We start from the raw sequence: 13,482 nt of genomic DNA on the forward strand, positions 1-13,482 counted from the left end.
GATAAAGACGAGTCTTATCCGAATGTGTACCTATCAGACTCACTTCAAAACAAGTTATAATAAAACCATTCGAAATCTGCGCGTATTGTAGGGCCCTCATTGGTTTACACAATATAGTCCGCGAGAAAAAAAGAGTCCCCATGTTTTTCTCTTGCCATGAGATAAATGGGCGGTTTTTTTAATATAGGACTTGGTATATGTGGAAACTAGCACATTTTAAACAATATATGATCAAAAACGACCTTTTCCAGAAATGATTGGTGTGGGACACCAAGTCACACATAACACAAATCCTATCCACTTTGCCTATGCTCTGTTTCATACTTAGCGCGCAACGCTGTCGAAGTCACTGGCGCAAGCGTGGGGCTTGATCTCGTTGATCATTTGCACGCGTTCTCGCGCAAACAATACAATAAATGAAGCCACGCGCTCGCGCCAGTAGCTTTGACAACGTTGCACGCTAAGTACGAAACAGAGCATAGAGGCTATAGACATACTGATGGAACGAAACAAGTTGATTGGACATGAGTTTCTTGACAGGGTTTAGTTGAATGCTGTCACCAGAATAAGATGTTTGCCGTGCATAATGAAGCTCGTAGTCAATAGATCAATGAATCAATAGACGTGCGCGCTACTTTTGGCGTACATTGGAAAACCAATACCATAGTAGCTTGGTCAACAAACCTCAGAACACAAAGCACTCGTGTCTAACTAAGACACACGGAACAGTAACGTAATAGACCCACACACCCTGAGGCTTCCCCGCGGGCAGAGTTCAGTGATAATTGAAACGTTGGGGTCCTCCAGGCAGAGACCCACGAAGCGTACCAAGTTCTCGTGCGTGAGGTCGTGAACCTGGAACGTGGGTGTGGTATGAACGCGTAAATATCGACCATAAAGAAACCGGTGAATTGTAAAAATGTGACATTCCAGCCATTTGATTTTTTTTTGTTAGATGCCGCTATGGCGCAATAACAATGCAGTTTTGTTTTCAGATTTCTGAAGGACAAAAAGGAAAGGTTTGAAGAGTGCGATTTCTTGTCGAGTGTCTTATATGTTACATTGACATGCAATTAGAACGTCAGCCAGAGTCATATTTGCAAACTGTAAGCTACTGAATAATGCTTCATTGATAAAGTGACATGTCGGGGCTTTTGGACGTCCTTTATCGGGACGCTAGGTGCAGACCCATCTCTTTTACTAACTTTCAGTGAGACTCCACAAAGCTTCTTTCCCTTTTCGCGTTTTTTTTCCTTCAATTGTTTTTACTTACTTCAGTTGCGGCCGTGGAACGTAAAGGCTCCCCTTGCCCCAGGATAGATAACATAGATTCCGGCGTGGTCTTTTTATATTTATATAAAATAAAGACACAAAACAATGTTTCCCTGCATAGCCGTGGTATTTGAGGAAATAAATTTGTGCCGTGCCTCTTGTTAGCGCTCACCATTTTCATCTCCATGAGCAGTTGGCGGTTGACATGGAGTTTCTTCACGTTAAGCGGTTTGATAGCCACCCGTATGCCCTAGGGAATATTTTCACGATCGTTTTGGGTGGTACAACGACCACAAGACTTATAGAAATATATTATATTGAGTTTACCTTGACTGTTCCAAGTTGGATACCTGATATCTTCAATATCTGTAGTGTGCTGACGTTTGATGTAGATTTCAGGTATGACTGAAAAAGAAAATTCCAGCTGCAGTATATTTCATTGACCCACACATTCAATATGACAAAGAAACTCCGTACATTAAAACAAGGAACCCTCAACTCGCGTCTCGTGTCTTCGCTCTCATCGTGTGCTTATAACAGGCTGCACTTTCCAATCTAAAGAATTGAAAAACAGTGATAACCTAAGAGATAATCTGTTTAGCAAAATAAATTTTTGTTCAGAGTAAAGGTAGGGTTGACATTCGGATTGAGAAACCTAATTATGGGAAAGTTACAGTATGAGTGGTACCTGTTAGGTTTATAGTCACTATTAAATAAATTTAATTTAATTCAAAATGGTTAAGGGACCTTACTCTGACGATGTTATTAGCCTAAATAAGTAGGATGATAATTTGGAAAATCACAGATACTATAGCCTAGTAATAAAATATAGAGTATTGCCAACTTAATCATTGTTTTTTTAATCCCGTCACTGAAAGGGGATTAGTTAAAGTTTTGGATGCGAACAGACTGTTAAAATTGGGGGTTAACGACGTATCGTTATGTAATGTTTAGCTAAGTAGATGCTCAACGTTATAAATATTTTTGTTGAATGATTTCTAGAAACTGCAATAGACTATTTTAACCATTAACAGCAAAATTAAAATTGGTAAAACAAAAATAACACAACTTATGACGGACGTACTATAAAAGAAAAATGACAAATAAATAAGCTTTTTTTTATTTGAAAACCTTGCCACGTGAATACTTGTGGAATCTGGAGGCTCAGTACCCGGTACTCTCGTAGAGCTAATCCCATAAAAAAAAGGTGTCAATAGTTTTGCACAGGACGTTGGGAACATGAAATAGGTTATTCGAAAGAGGTGCTTTTGACTTTTGGTTTTCCGTAGCGCTTAATTTTGACTCCACAAGCGGAAACCGCAGGTCAGCAATCTGGAAGTAATAGTGGTTGGACTTAAATGTAAAACGTTCAGCTGCTCATATAACTCTCCGGACTAAAGCAATCCTTAGGCCGCATAACATACAAAAGGCTAAATTAAATAAGGACGCAAGAAGCCTAGAAATAAGCATGCAGGCTGGACACCAGACATAACACGACACCAAGAGCAAAAGAAGGTCCCACCAATTTACTTTACCTTCAACGATATAGTAGAATAACGACGAGGGTCGTGACGCCTATTCACAAATACCTGTTAAACAACACAAAACCTAGGCTTTCGTTCTTGTTTGACAACATAACATTCTTCATTTCTAAGGCACATGGCGTCACCGTGTCCAGCATCAAGCCTCGAACAGAATTATTTTGTAATTATTGACAAACTTATTTATAAACTTGGTATGCTTGATTTGCAGGTCAATTGGAAGTTCTGGTTGCCTTTCACATTCATTTTGGACAAAACAATACACACTTTACGTATTCACATCAAGCAAACAAGTTGCGACCATGCAGTAAGTCAGACATTCCTTGGCAAGCTCTATTAAGCATGGGATGAGGGGAGGTGCGTCCTTCTTATTTACAAGGATTCTGGGGCCTTCAAAAAGATATACGCTTTGAGGAGGGTCAAGTTAACTGCAACGAAAGGTAGAGGTACGTTCCAACGCCCGCGGGAAGTGAGGGTTACTTCGAATATTAATGGCCGAACACAATCCGGTTCAAGGATGTGCTTCAAGATTAAAGGGGCACTGACACATCAAAATCATATTTTTTTTATTATCCGAAACGATTGAAAACGATGCCGGGACATTACCCTCAAAATCTGAAATTTGGGAATTCAGTATTTTTGAAGTAAAAAAACAATTTCCAAATGACGAATTCGAAGTCCCCGCGCGATCCGCGCCGGTGCGTTGACGTCAAATATTGCGGACCCCTGAGAGTCCACTTTTTTTCACGAATCCCTGCTGTTGCCATGGCGACCCAAAGCAAGGAGGAAAGGAGCGAGCGCCGGCGTTGCGGCGGACCGGTTTTGAGCGGTGTCGCCTGTTTTCCGTGGAGGGATGCAAATCCAGGAGACGGCACCACAACGAACTCCCGATTTTTGGTATTTCAAAAAGAACGGCCGTAGTGCGTTCACAATTTCGTTAAAAAACATGTTTTAGGATTGCCGTTATTAAATGTTATAGAGATGTTGCCTACAAAGCGTCTAAATTTCCTGATTTTTGACGTCACCGATCAAAAGAAGCGAGGAGGCGAGAGGCGGGAAATTCAAACGCCAAAAATTAAAAGGCGCGCGCACGCGCGGGAACACTTTTTTTCGCGATGCGGTTTTTTTTGCGTGTCTATGACTGCAACTTGCATTGTTTTAGACAATAAAAATAAATACGACCTTTGTGGTGTCAGTGCCCCTTTAAGAAAGTCGTGGAAGCACTCTGGAGCATTCCTCTCTGGGCACAAAAAAGGACAAGTTGGCCCAAAAAACAAACACATGAGTGATCCCATTTTTGGTTGTGAAGCAGTGTGTGCATGCTACTATATTTTACGAATATTAGAACACGAATAATTATTAAACCTCATAAAACCAGAAAGTTCCCGCCTCGTTCACACCACACTGCTTGTATTCTAAGTATTACCTTTGAGTTGATTTAAGCACTGAGTCGGTGTTTTATCTTGTAGTCTTCTTCCTTCAGTGCTTTATATTTGTTTTGTTCAGTTTTCTTTGCCCTCTTTACCTTTAGTAAACATCAGTTCCCTATTTCTTCTTTCATACTTTCACAGTAAGCGTTCGAATTGCGCAAGTAATAGAGTTTCTCAGTGAACTACGCTCGGAAATCTACATTTTTATGGCCTGTACCACCAGCCGCAATGCGCCTGCTCAAAGAACTACTGGCCAGTTAATTAGCGCCCGTTACCATGCGAATAATGAGACATAAACAGTACAAACAGGGGAAGAATAGAAAAAAGGGGCGCCACAATGTTAAGTTTTTCTTTTTAGAGCGCAGCTCTTAGGCGCCCGTTTCCGGCTTGAGCGGCGTCGGCGTCGCCGTCGCCGTCGGCGTCGGCGTAACCGCGCGGTGCATTATGGGTAAATTTTCCCGAAGGAACCCGAGGTACTCCCGAGGTCCTCCCGAAGGAACCCGAGGTCCTTCGGGAGGACCTCGGGTTCCTCGGGAGGACCTCGGGTTCCTTCGGGAGGACCTCGGAAGGACCTCGGGTTCCTTCGGGAGGGCCTCGGGAGGACCTCGGGAGGACCTCGGGTTCCTTCGGGAGGACCTAGGGGGGTCACGTGACGATGACGTCATCAGTGATGATGACGATGACGATGCGGATGCCGATGACGTCATCCGTGACGTCACTGATGACGTCATCAGTGACGATGACGATGGCGATGCGGATGCCAATGACTTCATCGGCATCCGCATCGTCATCGTCATCATCACTGATGACGTCGTCGTCACGTGACCCCCCACGACCTCGGGTTCCTTCGGGAGGACCTCGGAAGCACCTCGGGTCTCTTCGGAAGGACCTCGGAAGGACCTCGGGTTTTTTCTGGAGGACCTCGGAAGGACCTCGGGTTCCTTCGGGAGGAAATAGGGGGGGGGGGGTCACGTGACCTGGGGGTCACGTGACGATGACGTCATCAGTGATGATGATGCCAATGACGTCATCAGTGACGTCATCAGTCATGATGACGATGGCGATGCGGATGCCAATGACGTAATCGGCATCCGCATCGTCATCGTCATCATCACTGATGACGTCATCGTCACGTGACCCCCCCTCAAGTCACGTGACCCCTCCCCCAAGGTCACGTGATCTCCGAGGTCACGTGACCCCCCCCCCTTCCTTCCGAAGTCAACTGATCCCTCCAGTACCCTTCCCTCCTCCTCCTCAAGAGCTGCGCTCAAATTCGGCGTTACAGGGAGTTGTAAACGGCTTTCATTTTTTTTTCTGACAACTTTTTGACGAGTGCGCATTTTTCTAGCACGTTCCTACTTCGTTTAGCGAGATTTTAACGATCCATTGAAAGGTGCTTTAGAAATAATGGAAAGTGTATTAGGTGCATTTAAAAACATCCTTACTACAGAACAATTAAAAAAAAAGAAAGCCGTTTACAACTTCCTGTAACGCCGAATTAGAGCGCAGCTCATGAGAAGGAGGAGGGAAGGGTACTGAGGGGAAGGTATATCTCTCCTCCCTCCTCCTCACGTCCTCATCCTGTCTGCTACTCCTCCCTCCGAGCGGCGTCGCCTATGAGGTCACGTGACGATGACAATAACATCATCAGTGACGTCACCCATGACGTCACTGTTGACGTTATCAACACTAGTGACGTCATCAGTGACGATGGCGAATGTCGATGACGTCACCAGGGACGTCACTGATGATGTCATCAGTGACGATGCCGATGACGTCATCGGCATTCACATCGTCATCGTCATCGCCACTGATGACGTCATCAGTGACGATGATGATGACGATGCGGATGCCGACGATGCTGATGACGTCATCAGTGACGTCACTGATGACGCCATCAGTGACGATGACGATGGCAATTCCGATGACGTCATCAGTGACGTCACTGATGACGCCATCAGTGACGATGACGATGGCAATGCCGATAACGTCACTGATGACGTCATAAGTGACGATGGCGATGCTGATGACGTCACTGATTACGTCATCAGTGACGTCACGCGTTCCATAATGCACCGCGCGTCTACGCCGACGGCGACGGCGACGCCGCTCAAGCCGGAAACGGGCGCCTAAGAGCTGCGCTCTAAAAGTACGTCAAGTAACGCATTCTTACCTCAAATTATTTTTATCTGACATAGGCTGAAACTACAAAAAGTAGGCGTGGAAAGAGGCCCCGTTCCCGCATAAAAAAACTGTCTAGGTTTTGTCTTACCTGGCTGGCAAGGCTGCTGTGTTGGCTGGGGTTGTTACCACTCCCATTGTCCAGAAGCTTCCCTGGAAGTGTGATGTCATCCCAGGATACCTTCCACCACTGCGCATTTAGCTGCGACTCATATTGAAGTTTCCTGATAAAGCGACGTGAATAATCAGTTACCAGGGCGAGTAACATTTCGACATTTGAAGTTGTTGTTTTTAGGTAAAACTAATATGGCAAACATGGTTTTATGGTACTGACAGCCAAGCTAGCGGTATTACCATCATCAAAATAAATTAGCCAATACACCAATAATTGAAAAACTAAATATTGAATCTAGAACAACAAGAGTACAGGCTGAAAAGTCAGCACAAAACAAGCCAACTCAATGTAGGCTTGTCGGCAAGCCACTAACGGATTTTAAATGACCACGGTGACGATAATAATCCCCGGAGAAGGGAAACAAGGGAGTCAAAGACCAAACAGAAATCTCCAAATCGTTATTTCTGTCCAGCTCGCTTGCACCTTTGCATTAACTGCATTACGAACATGGTGTTTGTTATGTCTTGACAGATTCGCACGTATGTTTTCTTCTGATACTGAGGGCCCAGAAAATATTTCGGTAGCACGAGATGAACTGGGGTGGGGACGGCACAGCATCCGATTTCGCCCTTACTGTTCGTGACTGGCTGGACGAACTGTTGAATCAGACGACGGGGACCACACCAATGGCCTGTCAGAAGATCTAACCTGATGCCATGCAATTTTTTTCTATGTGGGGTTGGACTAACTGCTTAGTCTACCTGACAAAACCACACCCTTCGGAAGAATAGATCCTTTTGAAAAGCTAATTAAGCAGCATTGGTGGTTGCCATATCTGGGGTAACAAAGCGTGAGATTGGACCCGAGTCTTTTCCGAACGTTGAAGGAGCACTCCTCGGTACGAACTGAGTCAAGTTCATGCTGAACCGAGTTCACGCTCAACCCAGCCCTCGTGTCCAATATATGCCTACAATCCGTGCCCAAGCAATGGCGGACCCCGGTGATCGGCGCAGCAGCTACATGATGGCGCGCACTTTTTAAAATGGTCACTTATAGCAACGTATCAGCGCTGTATTTGGGAATGTCCCCCTGGATTTCCTTACTAGCACAAACGATGACATATTGCGACGCTTAGAATGATCTGCTTAAATCGCGTGCACGTACGTGAAAATTTAGTTTCACAAAGATTCTCATAGGATGGGAACAAAATGCTTCTTAAATGAGAAACGATTTTTATTTGTAGCATAGTTGTTCAAAATCAGTTAGAGACTTCCCGCCAACTTGTAACGCGACGTTCGTCGCGAACGATTACGTCATCCAAAGGAAATTATTGTGTTATTTGTAGCATATTTTTTTATATTACTTTAATGGCGCCCTGCATAGTATATTCAGGTTTCTTATTTCTAATTGGGACCAGGTTAAAAAACATCATCCTCAACAACAACAATAAATGAATTAACGTTCGTGTTCGTGCTGACCCCGTTGCACTTATGTTCGAAGCGAGAAACACTAGATGAAACAGTTTCCATGCGTGTACATAGAGATGATAGTCGCCGTGGACAAATAAACTGCGGCCGAACGTTTCTAATATCGTGCGACACAAAGCACTGCCAAGTTAAACCCGCAATGCTCAGAGACTGCGTCCTCTGCGCAATCATGCAATAGCTTCAGCAATGCATCATTTCTCACACGGTGAAAACTAAAATGTTTGCTCATTTTGTTTTCAGCAAGCCTGCATCGGTGCTCACTTTCTGTGCTCTGTTTATGGGTTTGCAGTGGTCAGAGTCACGTGAGCGGTAGGGACACTCATTGTGGCTTAGAGGTCTTACTTGATTATGAAGAATCCGGCGATTGAAACTATTATCAAAAATCCGACTAAGGCGATTGCTGCTGTAGCGTACGGCGAAAAGGGCTCTGAAAGGAAAACAAACCCCGTGAGTCATCTCTCTTAGAACGCATGTGATGGGGTAGCATATGTAACGGAAGTTGATATGGTAGCACATGATAAGTTTTTCAATCAAATATTATTTTCCAGGGGCGACTTTTATCCCTACCAGACAAAATTTAGAAAACACGTCACTTATTCAGGAGGAGCCCCCCAGGAACTGTTATTCTGCTTTGTATAACGCAGATTTTGTTTGACTTTCATGTACGTAACAAGTAAGGTCGTTGATGGTGAACCGTTTCATCAAATATTTTTGTCTACAAATGTATGACTCAACATAGAGTGAGCAGACAGGCAAGCTGGTTTATGTTACACATTTTTGAAAACCGGAGATGACGGACGAAAATGGGGTAGTGGTATACGTGTGAACTGCGGAATCTTCCATGCACACATGGACGCTTAGACTTTAACGAGGGTAAGCCAATGCCTCTGGTACGGCTATTTGACAATCGGAGTATCTTGTTAGCCAACACCAGCCGGACAAGCGAGTCTTATGGCCTGTAACTTTTACGCTGTCTCGGTGGGGGCATTGGATACACACAGAAGCCGCACCAGAATTTGGCTGAGCCTTTCTAGATAAATGGGGTGCTCGCTAGGCTTACCTTGTAACTGACAATGGCTTGCTTCTCCTGTGAAGCCACAGTCGGGGACGTCAGGTGGTGGTGTCGTGCGTCCTCCGGGCCAGTGGATGTCACTGTTCTTTAGGTACTCAAATGTCTTGCGTAAGCCAAAGAACGTGGCGACCGGCTGTAGACAGATGTTGTTGCAAAGTCAGGCACCGTCATGGTAGTATAAATATCGAATGCAGTTACCCTTTGAGACCTTCCTCAAATGATGATTGCAAGCAACGGCATGCCGTAGCAGGCACGTAGCCAGGATTTAGATGGGGGGGGGGGGGGGGGGTGGAGTCTCGCCCATGACAAAATGCTGTATGAGGAGAAGGGGGAGAGGAGGCCCCAGCAAAATAAAAGATTTTGAGGGGGGGGGGGCGAGATCGCTTATGGTCAAGAGGTCCAACGAGTCAAAAGGTCCAACGAGTCAAGAGGTCCAATAGCCACGTGACAGCCGAGTCAAGAGGTCCAACGAGTCAAAAGGTCCAATTCGAGTCAAGAGGTCCAACGCGTCAAGAGGTCCAACAAGTCAAAAGGTCCAATTTGAGTCAAGAGGTCCAACGCGTCAAGAGGTCCATCGAGTCAAGAGGTCCAGCGCGTCAAGAGGTCCAACGCGTCAAGAAGACCATCGAGCCTTATTTTTATCATCTCTGTTTATAATGATATTGCTATTAATGGGGGGGGGGGGACTGCTTGTAACGGTTACTGACTGTTTGACCTATATGAAATATTTTGGAGAATACAAGTACTACATAGCCATTGGAGACAAGTAGACAGATACTATTGGCCACAGTGTATATGTATTTGAGTGTTAAATAATAGATAGTGCCTGACGACATATTTTGGACTTCTAGAACTTAATATCTGTGTTTCAGTCTCTCTGTTCTAGGACTTATTTATGCCACTTCTACGGAAGTGTCTCTCAAATTCCCGAGATGTAAAATACAAATGTACCTCAGCCCCCATCTGGCGTTTAGCCTTCCCTTTCATGTATCTCAGTATTTGTAATCGCAAATACTTCCTTGGGTTACTTTGTTCAGTCCCGGGGTCTCGTATCTTCTATTAAAAATATGATGCACTACTATTTTATGCTTTAGTTTTTATTCACTGAGTTCACCGAATCACTAAAGAGGTAAATAACACAACATGGGAAGAAACTCAAATATCATTGGAGGGCGTCTTTAAACGAGCCCAAATTATGCCGCTTGGCGTCCAATAGAGTGTTGCAAATGAATGCCAGCATTGTCTCCTTGAATTGTTATGACCGGTGCGAGCTATGGCGGGTTAATTTGTGCCGTTTGCTTACTCAAAAGCAGGGAGCAGCCACAAATACTTATGCTAGCGATATGTAACTCCTTCACTGCTCTTTATTTTTGAGAATGCTGTGAAATAAACCATGAAACTCAACGTTTCAGGATTATGGCATTTTTTGCACGAATTACCTAACGCTTGTCTGTCGATATGATTTATTTTTAGTTGAAATTACGCGATGTGTTAGTCGGTTGGAATTGTAAGATGGTGGGTTACTTGCTCAATCAATTTTAGAAAATTGGGTCATAGAGGTTGAAGTCGATTGAATAACAGTTCGTGTCGGAAAGCTAGTCGATCACTGAAGCCGATAGATCCCTAGTGTGTCCAGTGCTAGGCCATGGCGAATAAAAAAATTACTAACTTTGCATGCCATGCTGCGCCAGGGCAAACTGTCTCTTCAAGTTCTTCGAAGACCAAGCATTTCAAAATATCAAGGAAGCTATTTTGACGAGATGTGAACAAATTTAAATAATTATTACAACTTTTGAAAATGATGTCACAGAAATTAAGAAAAAAGAACTATGCTCAGTTATCCTGACTTCAAACGCCGTAATAGTGCTTTAGTGTGACGGCATACGTCGAAATAGCAAATAACTATGGACATATCGTTCGTATGTGACGAAAGATGTGTTCAAAATAGTTTTACAATTATTTCGAACCCGGATGTCGAAGTAGTCACTTCCTAGAAAAAAAAAAAGGCATCTCAAATTGTGAAATGTGAAGACCTTTCCGGTTACGTGTTCGATATTCGCGGAAGAGAACAACACGGGAGATGCAGATTTACGACTTTGTGGTCAGGGGTAGAAGAGAGAAGGCACACAGGTTCCCAACAAACGAATGTTGCTATAAGCTTGACAGTTTATAACAACAATTATTTCCGGTGTTTACAAATCCAGTGCCCAGCATGCGATCCCCACAGCCCAGCGCGCGAGTTTCTGTCGCTTCAGAAACCAAGCAAATCACGGGTGATACGCACGAGCACTGATTACATCACCGGCCAGAAACGATGTATCAAAACCGTGTTCGTGAGATCCCCCCTGCCGTGTGGAAGTCTTCACAGCTCAACTTTTTGCTCTTTTTCAGACATTTTTCTTCTCCGCCTTTATTGTTAGCATCTCTGTTGTCTGCTTTTTTAATGCGTGAGCATTACCTGGCCTAGTCAGCGAAAAAGCCGTCGGCAAAATCCGTCGTCAAAATCCGTGACTTGTCCAACACAATCCAACATAGTAATAAAAAAAAGCTCTGGTTACGTGATATCTTTGGTCACGTGATCTCTCTGGTCACGTGACCTATCTGGTCATGTGACCAAACAAAAAAGTCTGTGGTCACGTGACAAAAAAAAAAAACCCTGGCCACGTGACCTCCCTGGTTACGTGAGCACGAAACCACCCCCTGCCTGGTTTTCGCACTATCCGTTGCGGCAACATAACTCGGGAAAAGGTAGTGCTCGCGCATTCTCACATCGTAAGAGAAAGCTGAGGTGCCCTTATAGTTGTTCTTTTTTTCTATTTTTTGCCTGTACTTATTTCACACCCCTTGCCTGTACATATTTCACACCAAGAGATGCAACGAGCCAAGCTATCCAATATTAGTCCTCTTAACGCGTTGGACCTCTTGACACATCGAGGCACGAGTCAAGAGATCCAATATGGGTCAAGAGGTCCAACGCGTCAAGAGATCCACCGAGTCAAGAGATCCACGGAGAGTTAAGAGGTCCAACACGTCAAGAGGTCCAACGCGTCAAGAGGTCCAATATTGGACTTCTTGACTCGTTGGACCTCTTGACGCGTTGGACCTCTTGACTCGGAATCAGGCGAGATGGTCCCCTCCCCCCCCCCCCCCCCCCCCCTTCCCCCTGGGTAAGTCCCTGTGCCGTAATATTGCATCAGTGCTGAACATTTACCGGTGTTTTTTTAATTACTGCAGTTAAGAATGCCCTCAAGCAATTGAGGGTTCAGGGCAAAAAAAAAAAAAAAAAGGGAAGCGTCCAAGTTCGATTTTTTTATTTGAAGTGATAAGGAAACTGTGATTAAGTGTAAGGTTTGTGCAGCGTCTCAGTTTTATTTCTTTAGATCCTACATACAATACGTGAGCCCTATATTGTAATATTCGCTTTAGAGAACTGTTTTTATATTTAGATAGTGTTATTTTAGTCAAAACATTTCTTTCCAAAATGGCCCCCATGGAATCATAGCTCCAGAATTGAACTTCGCGCTTGTTTACGAAGCTCAAGTTTCTTGTGGATGGTCGAGCGTGCTGGTGCTTAAATTACGAAAAGAAAATAGGAACACCGAATAACACACAGACAACACTAGCCTTCAACCTGAAAAAAGAAACACGTTTACTGGCTTCACGGTTTAGTCAGTGATCCTTTTTATTGCAGTTTGAAAGCCGGTGCCATCTATATTGTCTTGTATGTCCCTCTTGCTTTTGGTAATGAAGTTCCATGCTATGTTGAAGTTTTTTTTTTCGTGAATTGCAGGACGCGATTCAATAATAAAGTTAAGCCGTCATAGGGCCATAAAATGTAACCTAAATCATATGTATCTCATGAGCCATCTAACTGTAAATATTGTTCTATCACTCAATAAAAAAGAAGAAACTTACCACCATCAGTCCAGTTTCAGGATCCAAATCGTTGAGGGTATAGTCAGCTTCTCTGTCTCCATTTTCATTAATGGTTATATCTCCAGTGAGGCCTGATAAAGAGTTACAACTCATTCACACATCTGCACTTTTTGGATAAAAAACTAAGAAAAAGCTCTATTAGAGAAAAAACACCGGCTTAGCGCAACGGTAAAAACAGAACCAACCAAAGGAATCGCACGTTTAGGTGGTTTGATCATAAATCCAGCGCTACTGTATTTTAGTGATAAGATCAAAAGTGTTTCTTTTTTTTTCTTGTTTTTTTCAGCATTATTTATAGCTTTGCTTTGATGTTTTACATATAAATTAAAGTAAAATGCGAATACAAAAACAAGGATAGCATATGATAGTCGGATATAACACAAATTAAGCGCTCCATACTTGAACACACTAAATCGTTTTGATTAACTTTTGAATCCTTGTGGCGAGA

The 13,482-nt window shown here is 43.8% G+C and overlaps 1 protein-coding gene across 1 annotated transcript in view; it reads right to left on the reverse strand.

Moving 5' to 3' along the window:
- LOC121047591 (atrial natriuretic peptide receptor 1) overlaps nt 1-13,482 on the reverse strand; it is a 98,893-nt gene that overhangs the window by 57,243 nt on the left and 28,168 nt on the right. The window contains exons 6-11 of the mRNA XM_042292002.1: nt 13,014-13,105; nt 9,087-9,231; nt 8,369-8,453; nt 6,516-6,648; nt 1,445-1,522; nt 751-855 (exon numbers count right to left, since the gene is read on the reverse strand). Coding sequence (XP_042147936.1) covers nt 751-855; nt 1,445-1,522; nt 6,516-6,648; nt 8,369-8,453; nt 9,087-9,231; nt 13,014-13,105 — 638 coding nt within the window. The remainder of the gene's footprint in view (nt 1-750; nt 856-1,444; nt 1,523-6,515; nt 6,649-8,368; nt 8,454-9,086; nt 9,232-13,013; nt 13,106-13,482) is intronic.

The sequence above is a fragment of the Ixodes scapularis genome, unplaced genomic scaffold (genome assembly GCF_016920785.2).
Source record: "Ixodes scapularis isolate PalLabHiFi unplaced genomic scaffold, ASM1692078v2 PGA_scaffold0__279_contigs__length_252992795, whole genome shotgun sequence".
Taxonomy (NCBI): domain Eukaryota; kingdom Metazoa; phylum Arthropoda; class Arachnida; order Ixodida; family Ixodidae; genus Ixodes; species Ixodes scapularis.